The sequence below is a fragment of the Zingiber officinale genome, chromosome 2A, assembly GCF_018446385.1.
Source record: "Zingiber officinale cultivar Zhangliang chromosome 2A, Zo_v1.1, whole genome shotgun sequence".
Taxonomy (NCBI): Eukaryota; Viridiplantae; Streptophyta; class Magnoliopsida; order Zingiberales; family Zingiberaceae; genus Zingiber; species Zingiber officinale.
In genome coordinates, this window is record NC_055988.1 from 21,852,055 (window position 1) to 21,877,029 (window position 24,975).

The 24,975-nt window shown below is 38.2% G+C and overlaps 1 protein-coding gene across 1 annotated transcript; it reads left to right on the top strand.

Annotated features, from left to right (window-relative positions):
• Positions 1-5,790: 5,790 nt before the first annotated feature.
• LOC122040926 lies at positions 5,791-23,472 on the top strand. The gene is made up of 7 exons (XM_042600416.1): positions 5,791-6,138; positions 14,066-14,146; positions 18,605-18,642; positions 19,536-19,615; positions 21,456-21,539; positions 22,919-23,027; positions 23,139-23,472. The coding sequence occupies exons 1-7, from the start codon at positions 5,851-5,853 to the stop codon at positions 23,275-23,277; spliced, it is 819 nt and encodes a 272-aa protein (XP_042456350.1). The 5' UTR covers positions 5,791-5,850; the 3' UTR covers positions 23,278-23,472.
• Positions 23,473-24,975: the final 1,503 nt, after the last annotated feature.

Consider the following 24,975-nt stretch of genomic DNA (forward strand, 5'->3'; position numbering starts at 1 on the left):
CCTTCTTGAGCTCTTTCTGCAGCTCGGCATATGATGGACCCTGGGAAGGCGCACCGCTCGAACTCCTTAGCTGCTTTAGCTCCTCGTCCACCATGGCTAGATGGTTGCAGACGACGATCTCCTCCACCCATCTCTGACATAAACGAGATTGTTAATAGCCGACCGGAAAGAATACGTAAAGGACTTAAAGAAAACATACTTACCCCAGTGGCCTGTTGCATATGGTTGTTGGCCAGATTGCTGAGTGGAATTATAGCGACGCGCGCCCGAGCGTCGGCCCACATTTCGGCTAGAGGCCCCTTCATCGTGATCATGTGCTCGGGCGCGGTTGGCCGATCGGATTCGGGCATCAGCTCTTCGGTGGGGAGATGCAAGGAGACCCGGATGGTACGGTGCCGACCGGGAGTCGTCTGGGCGGAAGCCGGGGAAGGATCGGAGGCCGGTGCAGACATCTGGGACAAAATGGCCGAGCGTTGGACTCGGTGGGGAGAAGGCGGAAGGGCGCTGACAGGAACGACCTCGAGAGGGTCCGCGGACGCGTCCAATTGGGACGGGGTCCGATCGGACGAGATTGCCTCCACCGCTGGGGCTTTACCTCGGGAATCAGCGGTGGTCCGCTCGGACGGCTGGACCGCGGAAGTCGCCGATCGAAGGGGTGTCTCTGTTCGGCGCCTTTTTTTGTCGAAGAGGGCGCTCCTCCTCCTGAGCTGAGCCTTCCTCCCGGGCGGAAGGCCCTCGGCTGGAAGTTATGCCAACCGCCTGTTCCGGGAGAGAAGCCTGAGCAGCCGACTCCCCCGCATTCGTGTCGCTCTCCCCTTCATTAGAGCCGATCGGGGTGATGTCCAGTTGCTCCATCTCTTTGGCAGCCGTGGCCTTGAGCGCCGCTGCTTTCCTCTTCAAAATACCGGCCATCACGGACTCCATGACGATGTCCGCTGCAAAGGAAAAAGGAGAAAATCAGTTAGCAATCAAAACAAATGCACAAGTAAAATTCTTACCGAAGCCGCTCGGGAGGGGGGTCCTGATCGGACTCAAGCTGAATATGTACATCACCCCTTCAGGCAGGAACTTATTGATGTCAAACTTCAGACTGGCTAGTATGTTGGCAGCATGAAGATAGTCCGGTCGGGTCTTGAACCTTTTGAGCTCTGGGGAGATTGGCGGTCCGACCTGTCACTGGGTTCGGAAAGCGGCCCGCTCGGGGAGACGAAGATAGAAGTAGAACTCTTTCCAATGTTTATTGGAAGAGGACAGTTTATTGAAGAAAACTAAATCGGCCCGAGCCTAGAACATGTATGTGCCCAGCTCGGACTGTTTAGGGTAATAAAAATAATAGAAAACCTCCGGTCAGAGGGGGATGTTGTGGATTTTGAACAAGACGACGACGCCACATAGAAGGCGGAAAGTGTTAGGAACTAGGCTTCCGAGCGGAATGCCGAAAAAATTGCAAACTTCTACGATGAAGGGATGGATTGGAAAGCGCAGACCGGCTACGAACTGGTCGCGAAAAACACAGAAAGCTCCGTGCATCGGCTTGTGTGGCCGAGCGGAGGGGGAGGGTAGGATAATTTCAAAATCAGAAGGAATTTCGAAAGAGTCCATCAGAATATCGGCGTCGCGCCGATCGAAACGCGACTCCATGGTAGTATACCACGGGCCGAGGGCTTGGTCTTGAGGTTGAGAGGAGCTAGCCATTGTCCGAACGGACGAAACCATAAAAGGCAGATGATAGAAAGAAGAGGACGACAAACAAGACAGTGACCAGAGGACGAAAACACGACAAGAAACACAAGGCTAACAAAGAGAGAAAGTAGGAGAACCTTACAATGAAACGGAGGATTGAGGGAAGAACGCCGGAGGTCGTCGGAAAACAGAAGAGCAGGATCGCCGGAGTGCTTATACAGAAAAACTGGGGAGCACGCGAAGGCAAAGATGCGGCTGGGGGAGAAGGCGAAGGCTTTATAGGGTTGGGCCCGAGCGGCCTCCACCGTTGGATGCAGGTCACGGGAACCAAAGCACGCATCGAGCCGTTCATTTCAAACCGCCTCGATCCCGTCGAACCACCACGCTGCCACCGTACGATGACGACAGCATCACCACATGGCATTCAGCTACTGGAGCGCATTTAATGAGCGCGTGCTCGGCCTTAATGATGAAGATTGACGCAAACTTCGAAGAGATCCGAGGAATGTTGGCGTTGACTGACGTTATAGCTACTCCCGTGGGGGCCGAGCGGAGGATAGCTGCATATGGACGCCGCTCGGCGTGACTGATGGTCCAGTCAGTCGGACTAATTGTCTCCTTCGACTAGACTTGAAGGGGAGGCAAGTGATCTGGCGGTACGGACGCGGGACCCCCTTGGAGGGGGGTCAACGCCACATGGAGGTCAAAGGTCAAACGACCGACCGGAGAAGGGGGGACCGATCGGCTGAACGGGGTCTAAGCGGAGTCAAAGACAACCCGATGGGGACTCGAGTTTTCGACGCTCATGGGGAACAGGGTAGTCGGGCCGAGCGGGCAGCCTGCTCGGACCGAGGCCTAAAGCGGCAATGCTGTAAACAGGTAGCCAAGCACATGACCGGGAATGTGACGTGCCTACCGAGCGGCCTGCCGCTCGGCGCGGGAACAGAAGAGACAAAAGGACAAGGGAAATATCGGGGAACATCTTCTGACAACAGGCATGTCCCACAACCAAGCCATATGCAGACCCTTACAACAGAAGGTTCTGCCGTCCCATTAGAGAGGTGCTCGGACTGTAGCAGTATGGTGTCAGGCAAGCTCCTCTGGCAAGCCCATACCGAGGTATGGTAAGAGGACACATATTAGCCTCGGTATGTGTGCATAAGCCTCTTCACCGCTCTATATAAGAGCCCCCAGGTTTCACCGGAGGTACGCATTCTCTGATATTCGGAGCCACTCTTGCATTTTCCTCTTGCCTGACTTGAGCGTCGGAGGGTCGTCACCGGGAATCCCTTCCCGGCCCGACTTCTTTGCAGGTTCGCCGGAGATTGGTGCGGATGTTTTAAGATAGAGGAGAGCGCCACGTCCCCAGCGTCCGTCGACTCAGCGTTCGGACATGATCACTTTCCATCATCTCCCTTTTTACTACCTAATTTGGAAATACCGAAATCAATACTTTGAGCATAGGATTTATAAAAATTACGAACTTCATCTTCAGATGAAAAAATCATTCCAATCTCAGAAATCATGACTTCATTTAAACTAGATGGAGATAGGTCTTGATGCATATGGTCGTTGTTATCCTTTACCTCATTTGAATCACTGTTTCCTTGTTCCATGACTATTTTAAATTTTAATAAGTTTTCACAAATCAGCTAAACAAAAGAAAATTGAGCAACATTAAGATCCAAACAAAAGAAAATTGATTTGGACAAAAAAAAAATATAAAATTTGTAAAATCAGCTAAGAAAACTAGTGTAACCCATTCGAACAGTCATAGAAATAGCTCATACCTCGATTCGTTAGTTGAATCCATCACTGGGGAAGGAGGAAGGCAAACCCTAAATCTCTTTGAAGAGATGAAGGAGGGGAGATTTAGGGGAGGGGAGGGTTGGGGAAAGAGGAGGGTTTCACCGTTGATATCTTCGAAGAGACGAAGGAGTGGAGATTTTGCCGGGCGTTTGATGCAATGGCAGAGCCAGCCCAGGTGATCACCCGAGCTGATTCCAGGTTGTGAGCAATGGCCGCCGATTCCGACGTCGTCACCCCGGGCTAATTTCTCTTTCTTTCGTATTTTTCATTTATTTTCCACTGTAAATTCGAGATTCATCGTCGTCGGCCTCTGTGCTACAGCCGGGGTAAGCCATAACTTGGCTCCGCCCTCGGTTTAATGGGCGTGGAGAGGTTTCGCGTGGAGAGATTTAGGGTAGGGAGGCAGAGAGAAATGAGCGCGGAGAGATTTGGTAGAGATGCAGCAGAGAGAAAAAATGAGCTTTTTTTGTGCTGACATGGAAATGTCCACGTGAGAGTCTATGTTGGTCGAGATGGGGTTTCGAGAAGAGATTTCGAGATGTATATCATTTCTCATTAAATTAAGCCTTTGGCAAAGCAAAATCAAGATGTGAGACCAATAAAAAAATAATTAATCAGATCAGATTAAATCACGTCAAACCTGAGCCGATTGGTTCAACTCCACATAAATTTTCTACTGATTATCAAAGTAAATCGGGAAGCGCTCACAGTGGATAGCCTAGAAGCCCAACATTTTTTAATTACATATTAAATTTGGAGAAAAAACTTTGTAAATACATCATAGCTAGAATCAAACCGTGATATCTAAATGACAATTAGAAAAAAAGCAATTCATTTTGAGGCAATTAGAAAAGAGCGGAGGAGTAAACAAATAATTAAGGTCGGAAGCTTTGATCGCTTATAACAATTTAACTAAATTGGATTGATATTTTATCAATTCATTTTAAAATAGATTTAAGTGAATCGATCAACTCTTAATTTTAATTATCCAAGATTGTTACATTTAAGAATCGTCAAGATTATTATATTTAAAAAAGTTAAAATTATAAATACATTAAAAAAATGAGTTTAAATAAATTGTCTACATATCCTACTATAGGAGAATCAAAGCTTACATAATTATCTTATTATTATTATTATTTTTTTTTTTTAACCCTTTTACCTTATAAAATGGTGTTAGTAATATTCTTATTTTGATTGTTAATGAAAATGACGTGGAAATAATGAAATGATCTAAACAAAGATTATTTACTTTCTTACTAAAATAAAATTATAATTAATTATTAAATAATTAACTAATATATATATATATATATATCAATTTGTTGTAGTATTAGGGTACCTCATATTCACTTAGAAAATCTGGTTCAATTTCGCTACAATAATTTTTTTTAAAAAATTTATTAAAAAGATCCATCTATGAATATTAAAAAAAAAAATTGAAGATTCATTTAATTGGTCATTGAACGGTAGTTGGGTCGATTATAGTTTAAGCCTAGCCGTCTAGTTCAAACTAGCCCGTGGACATGTCTAAATCAACCTAAACGAGTTACAGTCCAACGAATCAACAAGGGGTGGACTCGAATAGGCTCATGGACAAAAGAATATATTTTTTAAAATTTTATAACTAGTGAATAAATTACAATTACAATTTATTTTTTTATATTATTTTTGATGGTCCCCCAAACTTGTGGGCTTGTTTGTCTAACTCACCATCCATCTTGAGTTATATTGAATTTAAAATTTTCCTATCAAACCTGATAGATGTTGAATTTTGCACGGACTTAAAAAATAAACTCCTATTGTGTGAATCGTCAAGAGATTTTCTTTTTTATATAAAAAAATAAAAAATAAAAAAACATTTGCAAATGCTACAAAAACAAATTTTTTATAACATTCAATCAAATGAAAACTTATTAAAATTTAAAAAGTATAAAAACATTAAACCAATCAAAAATACATATATTTATGTGAATAATTAAAAAAATACATTTAGTTATATATAAAAATTATTTAATATATATTATAATTTTAATTGGCATCACTAACCCAAGTGCAGTCAAAAAAGTGATTACCTATATTATATGTTAAGGAAGGTAACTCATAAATTTATAACCGATCATCAAATTATATCCGTTGAAAATTAATATCTTAACCCAGTGTAACAAATTTGTCCCCTCCAATCAATTAGCTATCTGGTACGAACAGGCATTAAGCCAAGCATAATCCATTGACTCAATTGTAACTTGTGGCTCTTGAAATGTGGAGATTAATTGAAATGTTGAGAACCAAACGTTTGTCGGAAATAGTAATAAAAGACAATTCGACGGTTAATCATCCTCTGGTCCGATCTGTTTCATGGGCGTGGTGGCCTGGTGTTCCATCTCGGCTCACGCTTCCTTGTGCTTCGGCGCGGCGACGCCGACGGCGACCAGAACGAGCCCTTCTTCGCCCCGGCACCGCACCAAAATACACTTGGAGCCGCGGTGTCGGTCGTGGAGATTCGAGTGTCGAGCCGGAAATAGCGGCGCAGAAAGAGATGGGGTCGATTGGGCGTCATCACCGACGGCCTCCCCGTACCAAATCCTCGGCGTCGACCCTGCCGGTTGCTCCCAGGCCGAGCTCAAAGCCGCTTTCCGTGCCCGGGTGAATCCATCTCGCACTTTTTCTTTGCTATCGCTTGATCATCTATTTAAATGAGTAGAAACAACTGCAACATTAGTAGTTCACACATGCCAATAGGCATCGCTAGGAATTCTATCTCTGCACTAGACTGCGCTACCACATGATTCAACATATCATGTCGTTACCATAAAAAAAGGTGCAATATCTGGTGGTTGAGCTTCTGTCAACCACTGACCTAGCATAATCAACATTTGTAAAAGCTCTAGCACCAAACCTCCATTTCTTTTGAATAAATACCCTATGATTCTTTGAGAAACTGTACTCTGTGTGAACTGATTGCAAATGAGCTTTTTTGGGTTATGCATAAATTGACTAATCACACTCACTGTGTATGGTATGTCTGGTCGTGTATGAGACATATAAATAATACGTTTTTCTACCTGGCATTGATACATGCTGTTTTATCTTTCTTTATGGAGATTTGAATATTTTTTGTTGGGAAATAAAAGTCTCTTGCTTAGAGTGAGTCCCATCATTTCCTGTGTCACTCATATATACTAAGACTGTTGTGACTCCCCCTGGAGAAGAGTGTTTAATAAATAATGTGTGATCCCTTCCATACAACTCTCGTAAATCATGCCCGTAGTGATTGCTTAAGTCGGCTTTCATACAGTTTGAGCTTCCAAATTATTTATATATCATGGTGGGACCTCCATATAAAATTTTCCTCTAGTTCTTCATGCAAAAATGCATTCTTGACATCAAACTTATTCTTAGATTCTAAGTTAGATTCTTGGACTTGCATTAGGTCAGGGACGACTATCTCCTTCCTAAGTGTACCTTATCAAGTCTCACATTCTCAATATCATAGTTGGGATTTTCATGCTCATATTCAGAAATAGGATTTGATATGGACTTAGATATAGACTTAGACATTGGAAGTAATGATAAGTTGAGTTAGAAATTTCTGTCCTTATCTCGTCATATGGAGTTCTCTCTCTAGATAAGGTGTGGTGAAGTAAGATGATTGTTCATTGAAAGTAACGTCCGCGACACATAAAACTTCTTTGATGGAGGATGATAATTGTTGTATCATTTTCATGATGGGAATATTTCTATTACACAACATAGGAACCTTGCATTCTAGACTTTGCATGGATTGCTCTATATATGTATTAACTTCTCACAATTGAAGTAGTTGATAGAATTTAATGTGAGAAGAGTCTGACACATTTTCTCAATGTGTAGATATAAGATACATCATGAATACTAAGGTAAGTGATAGAGCAACTCTGTAAATGGCATAATCAAAACACTGAAGCATATCAAAAGGGTTGATAAATCTTGGTGCGAGATGTTTATTTTTATCAAATCTCATTACACCTTTTGTTGAACACACTTATTGTTACATACCGCAAGTGCACGGTTACGTCGTCAGTAATACAAAAGATATCGTACTTGACTGTTGATTAAGCACTAGTTAACTTTGCATGATGAGCTATCTAGACAATTGAAGGTTGGTTGGCAAAGAGAAAGTAAGAGAAAGATTAAGGAGAAGGAGAGAGGAAGAAAGAGAGCATAGAGAGAGGGAAGGAATAAGAGATGATCTTGGAAGGGGATGAATGATATAGATGCTAGGATTTCGGTTTTGTTATGATGCTAGTTAATGCCCCTATGCATTGTTCATCTTCCTAACTCCATGCTTACACTCGTGTAGAGATTCTAACTAAAATCTGGTACAACCCTGTGAAAATCGCACCGGAGAGTCTGCCCAAGTTCTAATGCCATTAAGTAAAGAAACAACTCTAGAGTCCGGTTAAAGGGTTACCCTCTATCACAGCCCCCCGGTCATACAATCGCTAGAGTTATTTAATGTATTTCCTAACGGTAGCACTAGAATATCCACTCTAATTAGAATTCCTTAACAAGGATTAGTCCCTATGTTAAGATCTTTTGACTTTAGAAAGTGGGTAAGTATCGATGCCCTCTGTCACTAAGGGCATAATACATCCGGTTGAATGGGTATCCTCTGTCACTAAGGTGATCCCCGGTTATTCAGTCTAGTAGCAACCTTAATATAGAGACAAATCCCTCACATCTACATGAATTGACCTCACACACATTTCATCAAACACATACAAGGCATAATACATATAGAACATGATATAAACACTTCATAGCACAAGAAGATGTCCAAATACATAGTTCATATATCACATCACATCATAGTTACTTCCTACATCCTAGATCTGGAGAATCTACTCCATTACAAGGGATTACAATCTAAAGACGAAGAATAAAGCAAACTACAACTCAATACATGGAGATAGAGAGAAGAGATGCTTATCTTTGAAGCGTAGCGTCCTTGGAAGCACTCCCTTGCTCCGAAGATGGACAGATCGATGAAGAAGATGGAAGATCTAGGGTTCCTCCAAGGGGGAGAACCCTTCCCCAAGGAATGAGGATAAACCCCCAAGACAAAGATTCACCCAAAGGGGAGAAAAATCCTTTAAATAGGGCAGGGTACGGGACTGGCACGACCCGTGCCATGGCCGTGTGGCACCCACACGGCCAGCCTCTGGACATCTCACACGACCATGTGGAAGCATACGACCATACTCTTCTTACTCTCTGGAGAGCTCACACGGCCGTGTGAATCCACACGACCGAGGTCTGTTCTGCCTTTGGAATGTGTCACGACCGTTTTGATTCAGTACTGCTTTGCCTCTGGAATGTTCACACGGTCGTGTAAATTAGCACTACCGTGGTCTTCTTCCCTTTGGATTGTTGCACGATCGTGTGAGTTCACACGACCGAGGCTTGATTTGGCACGGGCAAGACCACATGGTTGTGTGGTTTCATACAGCCTGAGCTGAATTTTCACAAGTTGCTTCAATGTACGTCTTTTGCTCCGTTTTCGTTCTAAATTGCGTCCTATCAATCAAAATAAGTAAAGAGTAGATCTCCGAACAGAATATAATAGAAGTACGACATTATAATAAAATAGGGTGCAATAAACATTGACTATGCTAATGAAATACAAGTAGATATACACCAAAACATGCATAAAAGTGTATATAATCTACGCACATCTACTCTCGACTTAAACCTTTGCTTGTCTTCAAGCAAAACCCGCAATCTAGATTTATGTGCGTAAATGACATGTAATGATCCCTAGTGAATCAATATAAACTTATCATATAGTTTCATTGATAAGCATAATAAAAAAATTATTTGAGTGTGACCTAAGTAGAAGTTCTCCGTGCTCAGTGCGATGAGTGACTTAACTTTCTCAAGTGTCAATCTCTAAGCCTAGTCAATTTTTTATTTAACTGTGTTCCTTGTACTTCCGGCGATAGACACTTACCCGCCACTCGCAAGGTTCATCCCCCACAAAAATGCTATGCATCATCTACACAAGATCTCAAAGGAATATTCAGTACAAATATATCATTTATTTCCCCAGTAACCTAACTCGGTCTCAAAGGGGTGAATTACTAGTTTCCACTCGTGATAACTATTTTTTATCCCTTATTATACATATTTTTTTTTCTTTTGAATGTTTGCAAAGTATCAAACTTGAACAAACCTTCATATTTTTTAGGGATTGATTTTTCCAAATGAGCTTGCATGATCTGAGTTTATCCAGTAACCAAAATGTAGTTGAGAGGTCACCATAGAAGCAAGAGTACTAGTCCGGTTATATGAATCATGACTATTTTCAAAAATATCTACCATTAAAGTCAAGAATAATGTGAAGAGATCCTAAAACTAGACCCACATTCAAATTCTTCTAGTAATAACAATGCACACTTCATGCTACTATGGATAATAAAACATAGATCAATACACATACTAGCATACCAAATTACATAACATAAATATCTAAATGAAACGTGCTAGCATTTTACTATGAGGAATAAATAATAATGACATGATGAGTTATGCAACTTGAAAAAATTTATTAAAAGAAATAAGCAAACACTAACAAATATGGCAAATACTAACCTAAACCTATACATCCCCAGACTTAAACTTTTTATTGTTCTAATGAAAACTAGAAATGAAATATGGAGAAGATTTTTTTGAAATTAAAGAAGTTGTCAAGTGATAAGCTCCAAATGGTTGAGACATTCATGTTCTGAAGATACTTCCCTACATGTGATTTACAATCCTCCACAACTTTGAATCCTACAAAAAGAAATAGACAAGAAAAATTAAGTAGAGGGATTAGAGTTATTATGAGCGAAGTGAAGAAACTAAAACTAAAATGAAAGCAAGATTGAACTTGAGTTGCCTCCCAAGAAGCGCTTGTTTTAGGTCATTAGCTCGACTCCTTATTTGGTTCGCTTAAATCGTGATCTTGTCGGAGTGAGATACCTCCGGACTTTCCTGTTAATGGCCCATAATGCGGAGTGAGCTTTCATCATGGGAATCATATCTTGTGGAGTTGCTCTCTCCTTCTTCTCCTTAAAGATTATTCTTGACGGTTGGAGAAGGTTCACTTGAAGTACCCAGGCCAAGAGCATGGTGATCACAGTTGATGTTCAGACCTTTTTCTGATGAAAGTGAAGTATAGGCAAAGGTGGGAGTGTCCAGCCTTGGGGTCTCCAGCTTCTACCACTTCCCACTTAGAGGGCTGCACACAAATATTAACATCTGCTTCCTCTATAATCCCATCATCACTCAAGCATTTACTATTAGAAGTTGCAGCAAGAACAATAGCAAGGTTGGTTGAAGACGCATCAACATCCTATCAGTGTCCAGAGTATCATCAAATACATCAACACCATGCTAAGTAGTAGAAGAGTCCTGTAGAGCTGCAGAATCATGATCGCAGTCGCCTCCAACTTTACATTCCATCCCCTTCAACTGAGACTCTGAATTTGGACTGGACACATCATCTTGCTGTAGAGATCGGAGAAACAAGATCCCCTCTTTCCTCAAGAGCTCTTCTAATTCTTGCATTTTGGTTTTCATCTGACTAGGAGTAGGAATATCTAAGTCTTGGGAGTCCTCCCAGTCAGTCAGCTCATAATGTTGCAATTGTTGTGGTCCATCTAACAGTGAATCATCTTGAAATTCTGATGGACTCTGATTTGCTTGAGAAGACTGGTCAACACTTTGAATGTTGTTGTACTCAAAATTCTGATAATCCATCTCATCTTGATTGTAGTGTTAAGGTGAGTCAAAGATATGCTGCTTATCCTCCTCTGAAGTGTGCTGAGGTTGAAAGTTCTGAATTTGTTGATCACCCTAGTCGTAGCTAGAAGTACTAGGAATCGAATCATACATATCTTGATGCACAGGTTGGAATAGATTCTGAAGTTCCGTGGAGGAGGTAACAATATTTTGGAAGAGGTGACATATAGCAGCTGGATAGGCTGAACTGCCATAAACTGTTCAGATAGCATGAGTTGGTTCTGTGGAAAGGCTAGCTTCATTTTGGAAGAGGTGACACATGGTAGACGGATGAGTTAGACTACCACATGTTGTGCAGTTGCTCACATTTTGCTTGTCATTTGAACTATCTCTTGCATTGAGCTCTCTAAGTTGCCAAGAATACCAATCCATGGCTAAAGAAAATTTCTGATCTCACCTGAAACAAAAGCAATAAACTCACAACACACGGTGAGTACTCATCACATAACACATGAATATAAGAGATCTAAAATAATCAAGACACTCAACCAATTTTTGTATTGATTCTAAAAAAAATACAGAATTTAAAAACAAGAAGGAAAGTGTCTAATGAAAACAGGAAAGAAAATGCAAAAAGTAAAAGAAAAAGAAAAATGTTAAGAGAAACTCATATGCTAATCAATTAATGTTAATCAGAAACAGTCCACGACAACTGTGCCAAAAACTTGTTACGTACCATAAGTTCACGGTTACGTCGTCAATAATATTGGTCCTGTCCGAAAGCGGACGAGTGGAAAGCTGGGATGTGGCGACTTCGTTGACCAGATGTGGAATCTGCTCCGCTTTGCAAAACATATAACGTCAGTACCGAGCCAGGGAAGGGGTCCTCAGCCTTGACCCTCCGACGCACAAGTTAGTCACTAGAATGTGGAGAAGAAATAAAACAGTAGAATTGTGCGTAAACAGTAAATCACGCGTACCTCCGCCGATGATGGGCTCCCCTTTATATAGAGTTCTGGTGGGCGACGTACACTCTCCTTGGAGGTGTGGACACATTCTTCGATATATTCGTGGCTATGTTCTCCGCCACGTTCGTGGCCGCGCTCTCCAACATGTTCGGGGCCACGTCCTCCACTGTTCTATGAAAGGATGTCATGAGGACCACCGTCTTGCTGCTTGGTCGAGCGGATTAGCCACTCGACGAAGACTGCGCTCTGTCCACGGTCAGGTCCCGCTGCTTGGCCAAGTGGGTAGCCACTCAGCCGACACAATACATATAGAACATGATATAAACACTTCATAGCAGAAGAAGATGTCCAAATATATAGTTCATACATCACATCATAGTTACTTCCTATATCCTAGATTTAGGGAATCTACTCCATTACAAGGGATTACAATCCAAAGACGAAGAATAAAGCAAACTACACCTCAATACATGGAGATAGAGAGAAGAGATGTTTATCTTTGAAGCGTAGCATCCGTGGAAGCGCTCCCTTGCTTCGGAGATGGACGGATCGACGAAGAAAATGGAAGATCTAGGATTCCTCCAAGGGGGAGAACCCTCCCCCAAGGAATGGGGATGAACTCCCAAGCCATAGATTCCCCAAAAGGGGAGAAAAACCCTTTAAATAGGGCAGGACATGAGCCTGGCATGGCCCGTGCCATGGCTGTGTGGCACCCACACGGCCAGCCTCTAGACATCTCACATAGCCGTGTGGAATCACACGGTCATGCTCTTTTTGCTCTCTGGAGACCTCACACGACCGTGTGAATCTACACGGCCGAGGTCTGTTCTGTCTTTGGAATGTGGCACGGCCGTGTGCTGCTTTGCCTTTGGAATGTTCACACAACCGTGTAAATCAATATGATCATGATTGGATTGTTGCACGGCCGTGTGAACTCACACGACCGGGGCTTGATTTGGCACGGGCAAGACCACACGGCCGTGTGGTTTCACATGACCTGAGCTGAATTTTCACAAGTTGCTCCAATGTGCGTCTTTTGCTCCGTTTTCACTCTAAATCGTGTTCTATCAATCAAAACAAGCAAAAGCATATTTCCGAACAGAATATAATGGAAGTACGATATTATAATGAAATAGGATGCAATAAACATAGACTATGCTAATGAAATACAAGTAAATGTGCGTCAAAACATGCATAAAAGTGTATATAATTTATGCACATCACTTATAAAAAAACATGAAAGCCTACATTGAATTCTAGAGATGCAGCAATTAGTATAACTCTTTTATTGATTTTGTCAATAGTCTTTTCCGAATAGTCTACTGCTTCTGCTTCTCTTTGCACTCTCTCACGACCAGTGAGCTTCCTTTCACCAACCTCATCCCACCATACAAGTGATCAACAATTTTTCCACAAAAGAGTTCAAATGGAGCCATCTAAATGATAGAGTGATAACTGGTATTATAAGCAAACCCCAACTAAGTGCAATTGTGCACCCCAACAATGACCCAGGTCTAAGGCACAAGGTCTTAAAAAATCTTCGTGAATGTCCTATCTGACTGCCCATCTCAAAATCTAGAAGTAAATCATATAATATTCTAGTTTTGACAAGTTTTAATAATATAATGTTCTCCACCATAACTTTACAATGGTTCATTTCTTAATCCAAATGACTTGGTTCATTGCAATTGTATGATAATTTATTTCCTCGAAAAATATTTTAAATTATTTCCATGGAAAACATCTAAACTTATTTGTGCCTTCTAGTGCCTAGAATATCTGAATTTGTAAAATAGCTTAATTGATAAGGTTTGATTAGGAAATATTTCCTGTTTCAGGTCAAGGAATTTCATCCAGATTTGTCTAAGGACAAGAGACAAGCAGAAACATTGATAAAACGTGTTATAAAGGCATATGAGGTAATTCATAATTTTTGTTGTGTTCAAAATTACATCTTGAGATATTGTCTTCCAACTGATGATACAGAAAATAGAAAAATTGACAAGAAAATGTGTATCATTTTTTTCACTGTAAGAAAATACAGATCAATCTTCTTCCATTATTCTAAAAAATTCCATAAAAACATTTTCTGTAAATCACAGAAAGCTAGAATCAAAGAGTTAAAAGCTTATAGGAAAGAGAAGAGAAAACCATTTTCTATGAACATGAAGCTTTATAAATATATAACAGGAGGAACTTGCTGAGTACCTTTAGTTGACATGGGAAAAGGCTGAGACTAATTTTATATAAAGACAAAACTCTTAGAATTGGCATTTGTGCTTCTTGGTGTGCACTGCAGAACTTCAGAACAAGAGCAACCGAGCTAACAAGAAGTCAGAGAAGAAACTACGTCACAGCCGCAACTACGAAGATCAAGCAGGCAGCAGAAGCCAAATCCTAGGTATGCCAATGCAGCATTAACTCAAGAAGCATCTCAGAGTGTCGATTGCTATAACAGAACAAGTCCTACTAGTTGAACTTCTTTGTGAGAGCACGAGAAGAAGAAATGCAGGAAGCTTACCTATATATTGGCTTCTTAGCTAGCAGGTTTGGTGTCATCATGTGGAGGGAGAGAAGTTGAGTTTGCTGGCGTCACACAGGGAGGAGGATAACTCTGCTAGTGTTTCTAGGAAAGATAAAGTCTTTGCCACTTGGATTCCAATGGTGTCTCTTATCTTTGCATCAAGAGAATGAGTTCTTCATGTCGTGTTGGGCCTCTACTTCGCATCATGAGAAAGATTGAAATGATCAATATTTGGGTTAGGGGTAAAAGTATTTAGTTATATTCTATAGATCTTATATTATAATTTATATGACATAGTTAAATTATATATTAGCCAACAACTTTATATATAACATAGTTATGTATTTGCAACTCATTATATTGTTATTTAAGTTATATTCCTTAAGTCAAATATGGTAGTTAAGTTATATATTGGTTATTAAGGTTATATAAATCAAACTCATAGAATTGTGTTATAATTATATACCTTAAGTTATAAGTTATTTAGTTGTATTTTAAGTAATATTTATTATCTTATATTAGTTAGTATAAGTTACCTAACTTTTATATTAAGATTTGTTGTATCCTCTAAATTTGATTCTTTTTTGACGGGTCTCATCCCTATGTCTTTATAGAAAATCATGTGTCTGACACCGGGATGGATCCATACTCATATCGGGTACTTGTATGAGAGTTTGAGTAACATAGGGCAAAACTAATGAACAACACATTTAAATAGAGAAATTTATTACTAGCTATAGTGAGCATGCAATACAAATAAAAGGAGGAGAATACAGCCAAATAAATATGAAATTAATATGAATAATTTGGAATCTAAACAGTTGAATAATGATTTTCTTTTATTAGGCATACAACAGGATTTGATTCTTTAAACCTTCTTTATTGACACACTAGACCACCTAAAACCATATGATTAGTGATGAGTAGTAAACATTGAAGAGATTAAATCCATTGAGCTCTTGGTTATGTTGCAATTATTCAGCAGTTAATGTTAACGAACAGTCTTTTTCTTTTATTCAACTCAATTATTTCCCAATTCATCTTAGATATTTTTCCAATTCACTATGATATTATGCCATCTTAGCACTTGCCATATATGCATATATGGCATTTCTCTTTTATGTTTCCTTCATTATTATTGTATTACCATCCATATAAAATATGATTTTATCATGCATGACTTTCCCTCCCTTCCAGTATCGGCTGCAAGTCTGTATCTTCGCGGATTCCCATCCCTCTCTTTTGCTCCATCATTTGATTGTTATAATTCTAGAACCTCTGTGTTTCTTGTTCTTAGACTATGCAATTTGTGTATCTGTTCATTCCTTCCTTTAGGCCTACAGAAGGACGGCTGCAAGCTTAGTATCAAAAGTTTGGGAATAATATATCGACTAAGCATTTAAAGAAATAATAGTTATCAACTATTTAAAGTTTGGGAATATTACATCCTCCCCTCATAATTAATATTTGGTTCCCAAATTTTAGTTACTTGATGAAAAGAGGGTAGTGATATGGCATATCATCCTCTTGCTCCCACATGGCTTCGATATTTGAGTGATGCTGCCATTTCATTCTCACCAATCTAATGATCTTATTCCTCAGTTGATGCTCCTTACAATCTAGGATGACAATCCAATGGTTTTCATAATGACATGCTCTCCAATACATGAGATTAAGAATATACTTCTGCAGTATTGACATGTGAAAGACATCATGAACACTGCCAAAACGGGAGTTAGAGCCAACTTGTATGCCATTGCACCAATTGACTCTTAAAATCTAAAAAAGCCCCATATACCTAGAGGCTAATTCTACTGATACCAAATTGCTTCATCCCTTTCAGAGGCAAAACACATGGAAACACATGGTCACCCACAACGAACTCTAACTCACGACATGTAAGGTCTACATAACTCTTCTGTCAGTTTGGGTAGTCAATTAATCAACCAAACCAATTCTATGTCTATCTACACTAACTAAGACCCCAATAGGCATGTTCTCTTGCTTCTTCTCAAAGATTTGGAGACCTACTGGCTTGCCTATACAATGCATCGAACAGTGTTATCCAAATAGAAACATGAAACTGTTAGTGTAAACAAACTCCATGTGTTAGTGTAAACAAACTCCATGAGATGAAGATGGTTTCCTAAGTGCCGCAAAAATTAAGAATACACACTTACATTATGTTCTCCAGTGTTTGAATTGTTCTCTCTGACTGCCTATCAGGATGAGGGTGAAAAGGAGTTTTAAATCTCAGCTCTTTCACCATGGCTCCCTGAAGGCTTCCAAAACCTTAAAGTGATCAATGGATCTCAATTTGAAACCACTCTCAGTAGCACCCAATGCAATGCAGTTTAATAATCTCCTTGCAATATAATCTAGCTAGGTGGTGTAAGGAAATTGTCTTCCAAATAGGTATATTGCACGCTGCCTTGATCAACCAAACCACTATCACCCAGATCGAATCTCACCCCTTTTGGAACTTTAGAAGAAGGCCTTTGACAAAATCCATCATGACATTCTCCCACTTCCACTCCTGTATTGGTAACCTTTATAACAAAGTAATTGAATCCAGTGCTCTTTGTTGATCTTTTGACATATCAAACGCCTAACTACAAACTCTACAATATCACACTTCATTCCTTACCGCCATTAGAGCTTTTTAAGATCCCAGTACATCTTGTAGTGCTAGCTGGGTGGACTGTCAATCTTGACTTGTGGGCCTCCTCCAATAATCTCTCCTTAACCTCATGAGCTTTCAAAACACACATTTTGCCTTGGAATCAACTTTGAATCTCTTCCTTGAGAGAAACTCGGTTTTCCCTCATGATCTAACTCCATGTAAACTATTAGCAAGAAGGTTATTTGATTGACAACTCTAAATTTGATCTACCAAAGGAGACTTTCTATCAAGCTAGCCAAGATTCCCTTCTGCATTTGCGTAATCTTGACCAAATTCAACTCAGAAAACTATCTAACTACATATGTCACCACTGCACATAATTGAGCCTCTGAACTTCCTAGTAGGAGCTTCTGCAACCATATTTGCTTTCCCTAGATGATAACTAATGACATGATCATAGTCACCAAATTAAGGCAAAGAAGATGACCCATCCTAGATCGTGAATTGGGAGTTTTACTCATGCTCTTTAAGCTAGCAAGATAAATGAGCTACTACTTTATCGTGCTGCATCAAGACTATGCCTAAACTCTTAATGGACGTGTTGGTGAAAAGGGTCAACCCATCACTCCTTGATGGCGCTACTAAGACTTGAGCACTCATCAGTCTCTTTAGTGCTTGGAAACAATTTTTCATGCCTCATTCCATATAAAGTTTACTCCTTTCCTAGTTAAACGAATCAATGGCATGACAATCTTCAAGAAGCTCTCCATAAACCACATGTAACCTGCTAGGCCTAGAAAACTTTTGACTTTTGGTTGCTCCCACCTAGTGAGAATGTCCACCTTATGAGGATCTACGGAAATTCCATCCCTGGACACTAAGTGCCCCAAAAAGCTCACTTGAGCGAGACATAAACCACACTTAGAGAACTTGGTGTACAACTTTTCCTTCCACAAGGTCCCCAAAGCTAAATCTGAGATAACACTTATGCTCTACCTCTGATTTGGAATAGACCAAAATATCATCAATGAATATAATTACAAACCAATCCAAGAAATTCAAGAACACAATTCATTAGGTCCATTAAAACTGCATGGCATTTGTGAATACAATGGCATCACCAAAAACTTGTATTATAATGTGATTCAATCTATTCTTCCATATAACAATTTATAGTGTATTTATAATCTAATAGATGTCCACTAACTGATTTTATATTGATGATTGCAGATATTGTCAAAAAAACACCAAGATGAGCCTTACTTAAGGTAGAGCTGAGTTCCAAATTACCAAGTTTATCTACATGCAACTCCTGTTAGAAAATTTAGTGTTAACATGTCAGAATGGCTTTATTTGTCTCTTAATTAGTTTATGATATATAACTAGACTGTTTGATCTGCTAAACTTTTTGATACATGGTTATTTCTGATTTCTACTTCTATCCTTATTCATATCTTCTTATTGTTGATAAAAGGAAAAAAAAAATCTTATATACTTATTGGATATGCCTTTTGAAAGAAAAGGGCACATAATTACCTCTTATTTATTAATTTCAGTTATGCTAGATTCAGTATTCATTCAATTGAGCGGACAAGACTTGTTGCCTATTTCTTCAAACATCATTTGCAAGCATGCTATAGTATGTATTCAACAGCTTAGTCAATGTTGTAACGGAATTAGAGTTCCATTCTCTTTCCTATGTTGGTTTGCAGGAACTGCACAAGTAATAAACGATGAATTCTTTCTACAAGACCTGAATATCCCTACAACTAAAAGTTTCATTCAAAAGAGACTAACTCAAAATATCAGAATAAGTATATAATATAGATATTATTAATTAAATGCATAACTAGGCAAGACTGGGATTGAATACGCTTCTATCTAAATTGGTATTCTATATTCATTGTGTAGCATAACACTGGCACAACTGTTTTGTCAGGATTTATTAGGAAAAGAATAACCATCTATTCCTGTGAACTAGATGTTTTAATGATATCCAAGTAATGTTGCATGAATGTAAATTAACTATCAGATCATTATTCCTGAAATCTGATAGTCGCAATAACTTGCTAATATAACATAGTATCTTAGCTTCCTTGTCAAGAGAGAATAAATATGGCAATATTTTGAGGTTGGTTCTTTCATTGAAAATTTCCTGTAGGCCAGGAACTGATCCCTTTGAAGAACCAGAATGTGAAGCTTATGATCTTTTCATAAACGAGTTTCAATGCTTTGGTAAAGGTATCTTTTTGATAATTGTTTCTTGAGGTAAATAACTAATTATGATAATTCTTTAATTCTTGTGACATAGTTAGGGTTTTTAATGTTACTTTTTTACCAATTCAGTTATTTAACTTTTGTTATCTAATTTTTAAATTTTAAAAGAGTTGTTTAGATTTGTTAGAGATTTAGAATAATCAAGTCGTCTTTTTACAAAGACTTTAAGTTATTTTCTTGGTCTATAAAAGGGGTTAGATTCCTTGTATTCATTCATGTTTCAGTTTAATAAATTTTTCCTCTTTGTTCATTGAGAGTTTATATCTGGTAGCACGATTTGGTCTTGCTACATCAAATAGTATTATAGAGAAATTCCTATTTTGATTTCCCCTTTGCTCCCTTACTCATGCACAACAACCTCTAATTCCCCAAGCCATCGTTCCCCACATCTAAATAATTAAGATATGGTATTTTGCTAATTTGTGAAATTACATATTAGATCTTAGTTGAAAGATAAAGATACAACACCTAGATTTTAAGATTTTTTTAAGGAAGATATCATCATATGGACACTGGCACAACGTACTTTGGTAAGAGAATAGGTTTGCATTACCCTGGTAAAAATCCTTCCTCATTGAAAATTACTTCCATTTAATTTTGTTGGTTATCAATTTTCTACATAACTTCATTCATGGTGAATAAACTCCGCCATGGTCGATCCCAAGCCTGGATAAAGGAAGATAGTTGTGTAAGGTATATTGAAATAATTAAAGATATGTATGGGGATGTAATGACAAGAGTGAAGACTTCAAGTGGATCAACTGAAGTGTTTTCTATGAAGATAGGGCTATCAACTCTAAGACCATATCTTTTTATACTAGCCATGGATGAACTAAGTGGACACATCTAAAGCATGTTATTATGGTACATGTTGTTTGTAGGGGACATTATTTTGGTCAATGAGACACTTTAGTAAAAGGTTTTATGTTTAGTAGAGTAAAGACATAATATATGGAGATGAGAGATTTAAGTATATAGGATTGTTTTTGCAAAATGATGGAGGGGTTGATAGAGATAATTTACATAGGATACTAGCAGGATAGTTGAAATGAAAGAGAGCATTAGGCATTCTTAAAGGGAAGTTTTCAAAAAATGATGGTTATACTTGCTATGTTATATAATGTTGAATGCTAGGTTATGAATTGAACACACGAGCAGAAGATAAAAGTCGTAGAAATAAGGATGTTAAGGTGGATGTGCGAACATACGAGGATGAACATAATAAAAAATGAGAACATTAGAGAGAAAATCAGGGATGTACCTATTGAGGAAAAATTCTGAGAGACACGTTTAAGATGTTATGAACATATAGCTAGGTAACCAATAAATGCTCCAATTAGGTAATATAAGACCATGATAAATATGAACATTAATCGAGGAAGAGGAGGATCAAAGAAGACTTGATTAACAATGATAAAATAGGATAAAATTTATTTAAAATATAAATGAGGATGTAGTAGAGGACTGAACCCAATGGTGTAAAAGGATCCATGTAGCCGACCTTACTTAGTGGTATAAAGGCTTGGTTGTTGCATCAATTTTCTACATTTAACTAGTTTTCTCATAAATCCTACTTTGTTTAGTTTTCATTTGCTTGTCATACTGTCATAGTGTAAGTTATTATCATTATAGTGCTTCATTAGTACCCTTAGATTACTTAATTTGCATATTTTATAAATTTCATTACTTAACTTGCTTCGTGCCGCGTCATCTTCCCTAGCTTCTGAACTCCCTTAAATTATTTAATAAATTTCCTTGTATTTTTCCGGATAAATGACATTTTAGTTGAATATCCTATGTGCAGGATGTCCATATTCTTGTGTTAAGACAGCACCTGAGGCCTTTGCCTTCTGTGTTGAGAATGGTACAGCTCATGTAATTTCTCAAGGTCAGTCTTTATAGTCTCTGCCGCATTTTGCACATCCCAGAATTTGTATTTCCAGACCAAATAATTTTAGTTTATAGGCATCGAATTTATAGAATTACATGAAGTTACTATAGTTGGCATATGAACTTCGGACAACTAGCTTATTGGTGCCTCAATTTGGTTCAAAATATTCCCTACAAATTAAATTTTACAATTTGTATTACTAATTAGATTTAACAGTTGGTTAAGATCCTTGTAGCCAATCTCTAGTTGTGATAGACCTTGTGGTCAATGTTGCAGATGTTGTGTGATCTAGTACAAAAAATTGTACCACAGAAAAACTTTAACTCTCGACGCACTAAGAAGGAAAAATATTATTGAATTGAAGATCATTAGTATAAGAGATCTTAACCCCTTTTATAAACCGGCAATCAGAATAATTCTTTATAAAATAACGAGCTAGCTTACTTCTTAAATTTTATAACAAACTTTTCTAAAGCATGGGGAGTCTTGTGCAGAGCACTGGGATAGAGGTGACTTGTGAACTATTGCTTATGGAACAATTATGTGTGGAGACGATTAGTTTCAGGTTGGGATGCAAGAAAGTGGAAAGTTTTTTCGAGGGGTTCACCAAAGGGATTGAAAGGAGAAATTGAGCTTGCGCTGAGAATTAATTTCTTCACGAGAGGATGAATTGAACAAACTACCAGGATATTTGATTCTAATACCATTTGATGCAACGAAAATCTATATATAAAAAATATCATCTCATTGAACATGAAAAATATTATTAAACTGAAAGATCATTAGTACACAAGATCAAATTGTACAAAAAAAATCTTAACTCACTGAAGTGAAATTTTTTTTTTATTAATCATTACTATAAGGAATTCAACCTCTTTTATAAAATAATGACCTAACTTATCCTAAAAAACATATAAAAACTTTTTTAAACTCTTAAAATTAAATAAAAATATAAATATTTTTAAATCAAAAGTTTAAAATAAATCTTAAATTTATTTCCAAATCTCATACTTGCCATAACTAGTTCTGTTATCACTTCAACATTTGATACTATGTTTCCACCAAGAAAGAAACCAATAAAAACATTTGTGATATTAGTCACTTGAAATTGAACATCAGTAACTGATATAGATAAGTCACTGCAAATTTCTAACCTATATCACGTGGACTTGTGTGGTTGATACATGTAGATATCTGAAGCATCTGGTGCATTTGTTTCTTAAAATTTCGAACACAAGACCAATAGGGATGGGGTGTATTCACTCAGAGTATGATTGCCAAGTATCAAAATTGTTCATTCTTGATGGTCATATCTGGATACATGCAAAAGGAGACTTTTTAACTACTTATGTCTACTTGTTTTTTTTCATTCTCAGACCATGGCAATGACTACCTTGTCCAGCTCGCTGTTGGACAGTGCCCAAGGAGATGCATACACTATGTCACGCCTGCTCAACGGGCAGTCTTGGAGAATATACTCCAGAGGTTAATGAAATTTAATAGGAAAACTGTGATCCTCTTTTAACTTGTATAAGAAATTACTTAGCAATTACTTCTGGACTTTAGTTGACTATTTTGTTTCACATATTCTTGCAGTGCCTTGAACACCCCATTTGACTTAACTGAAACACTTCTACTTGATTCTTTAATCTCCAAGGCAAAGTTTGAGAACAACAGGTACCAGAAGCCCAAAAGAAAGCCAAAGATTTCGACAGAATATGTAGACTGGATCTGAATTGGAATTGCAAAACACTTCCACAATAGTGACTACATGAAGTACAACAAAATGTAAGGAAATTTGTGCTCACTTCTGCGAATGTGTATGTAGATGCAATTTCTTGTGCAGGTGCATTCTTATAATTTCTGATCTTGTTTTGTTAAATATATTAAATATACAATTGCAGGCAGAAATCATTACCTTTTCCTCGAATCTTATACTTACTCTTTCATCTAAATACACCAGAATAGGATCAATGCTTTTTCTTTACTGACAAGGTGTATAACTAGTAGTTTGCAGGGTTCACCATAGTAACTAATTTCTATTACCAGGAATATATTCCACGTAGAGGTTGTCACTGGGCAACCCACATGCCTTCTCAAGGTCAGCTCGAATTATTTGTTGGGTTTTGAGCTTTCATTATGATCTCAAATTAAATTTGAAGGTCAACTCATCATCTAACACTAAGTTCATCTTGAAAATAACTAGTTCCCATGGGGTACCTAGTAGATTAGAGAATGACAAATTTATTATAATAGGGTAGGGATAAATTTTCAACGGACGTACGCTATCAGGAGAAAACTCCTTCCACTCGTGGTCGGTTATAAATTGATCTCATGATTTATGTTCTTTCACATAATCTGAAAATAGACGATAAAAAGCATATAGAGTCAGCATAATCACCTACAAATCTACTATTCTCCGGCCTAATCATCTACAAATCTACTATCCTCCGGCCAACTGAATACCGGACATACATTCTAAAACTAGTACATTATCATTAAGGAAATCTGACTACCAATTTAGGAACCTCTTATAACATTCACAAAGACACGTTGATCGTACAGAATAGTGTTTATGTTTCTTGTTTGGAACTACCTTACATATTAACGGCAAAGCATAAAATACACTTGCCTAATTGTACAAAAATTTTCTTAAATAAAGGGTTTGAAGGCAAACCTGACTTGGTAGGGTAGGCAGTAGACACCATTCCATTTCATACTCAAATAATTTTAGGATAATTTTCTTATTTATCTAAGATTATTAATAAAAATTTTATTTGATTTAAATAAAAATCTTATTAATAAAAGTCATATGCATGTCAGTAAACAGGACATGCGATCTGGAATGAAAAAAATCTCGAAAAATAAAGTTTTTTTTTATTTCGAGATTAGTATATTTTTTTTCTAAAATTCTCTTGGATATTTATTTATTTATTTATTTTGATAAAAATACACCTAACATTTTACTAATGTCAATCCGCCCATACACCCCGGCTTTACGGTTAAATCAACTAGCGAAATCCTAGCAGAGGCGTTCAAACTCGCACGAAACCTACCGGCGTTCGAAGTCATCCAGCTCTTGGCCAAGTCTTAAAATTCGTCGCTAATATTAATGGTTAGCGACGAATTTGGTAGACTTCGTCGCTAACCTGTCTGCAAATATACCTGTTCCGGCGAACTTTGATTTATTAGCAATGTAATAAATCGACTAATTCTAACCTGTCTGCAAATATACCTGTTCCGGCGAATTTTGATTTATTAGCAATGTAATAAATCGACTAATTCGTAGCAAAGCAAGTAATATGTTAGCGACGAAATTAAGAAACTCGTCGTTAACTTAAATTATAGCAATGATACTATTTAAATCGTCGTTAAATATTTTACGGCGAAGTAATTTTATTTAGCGACGAATAATGTAACGTTGCTAAAATAT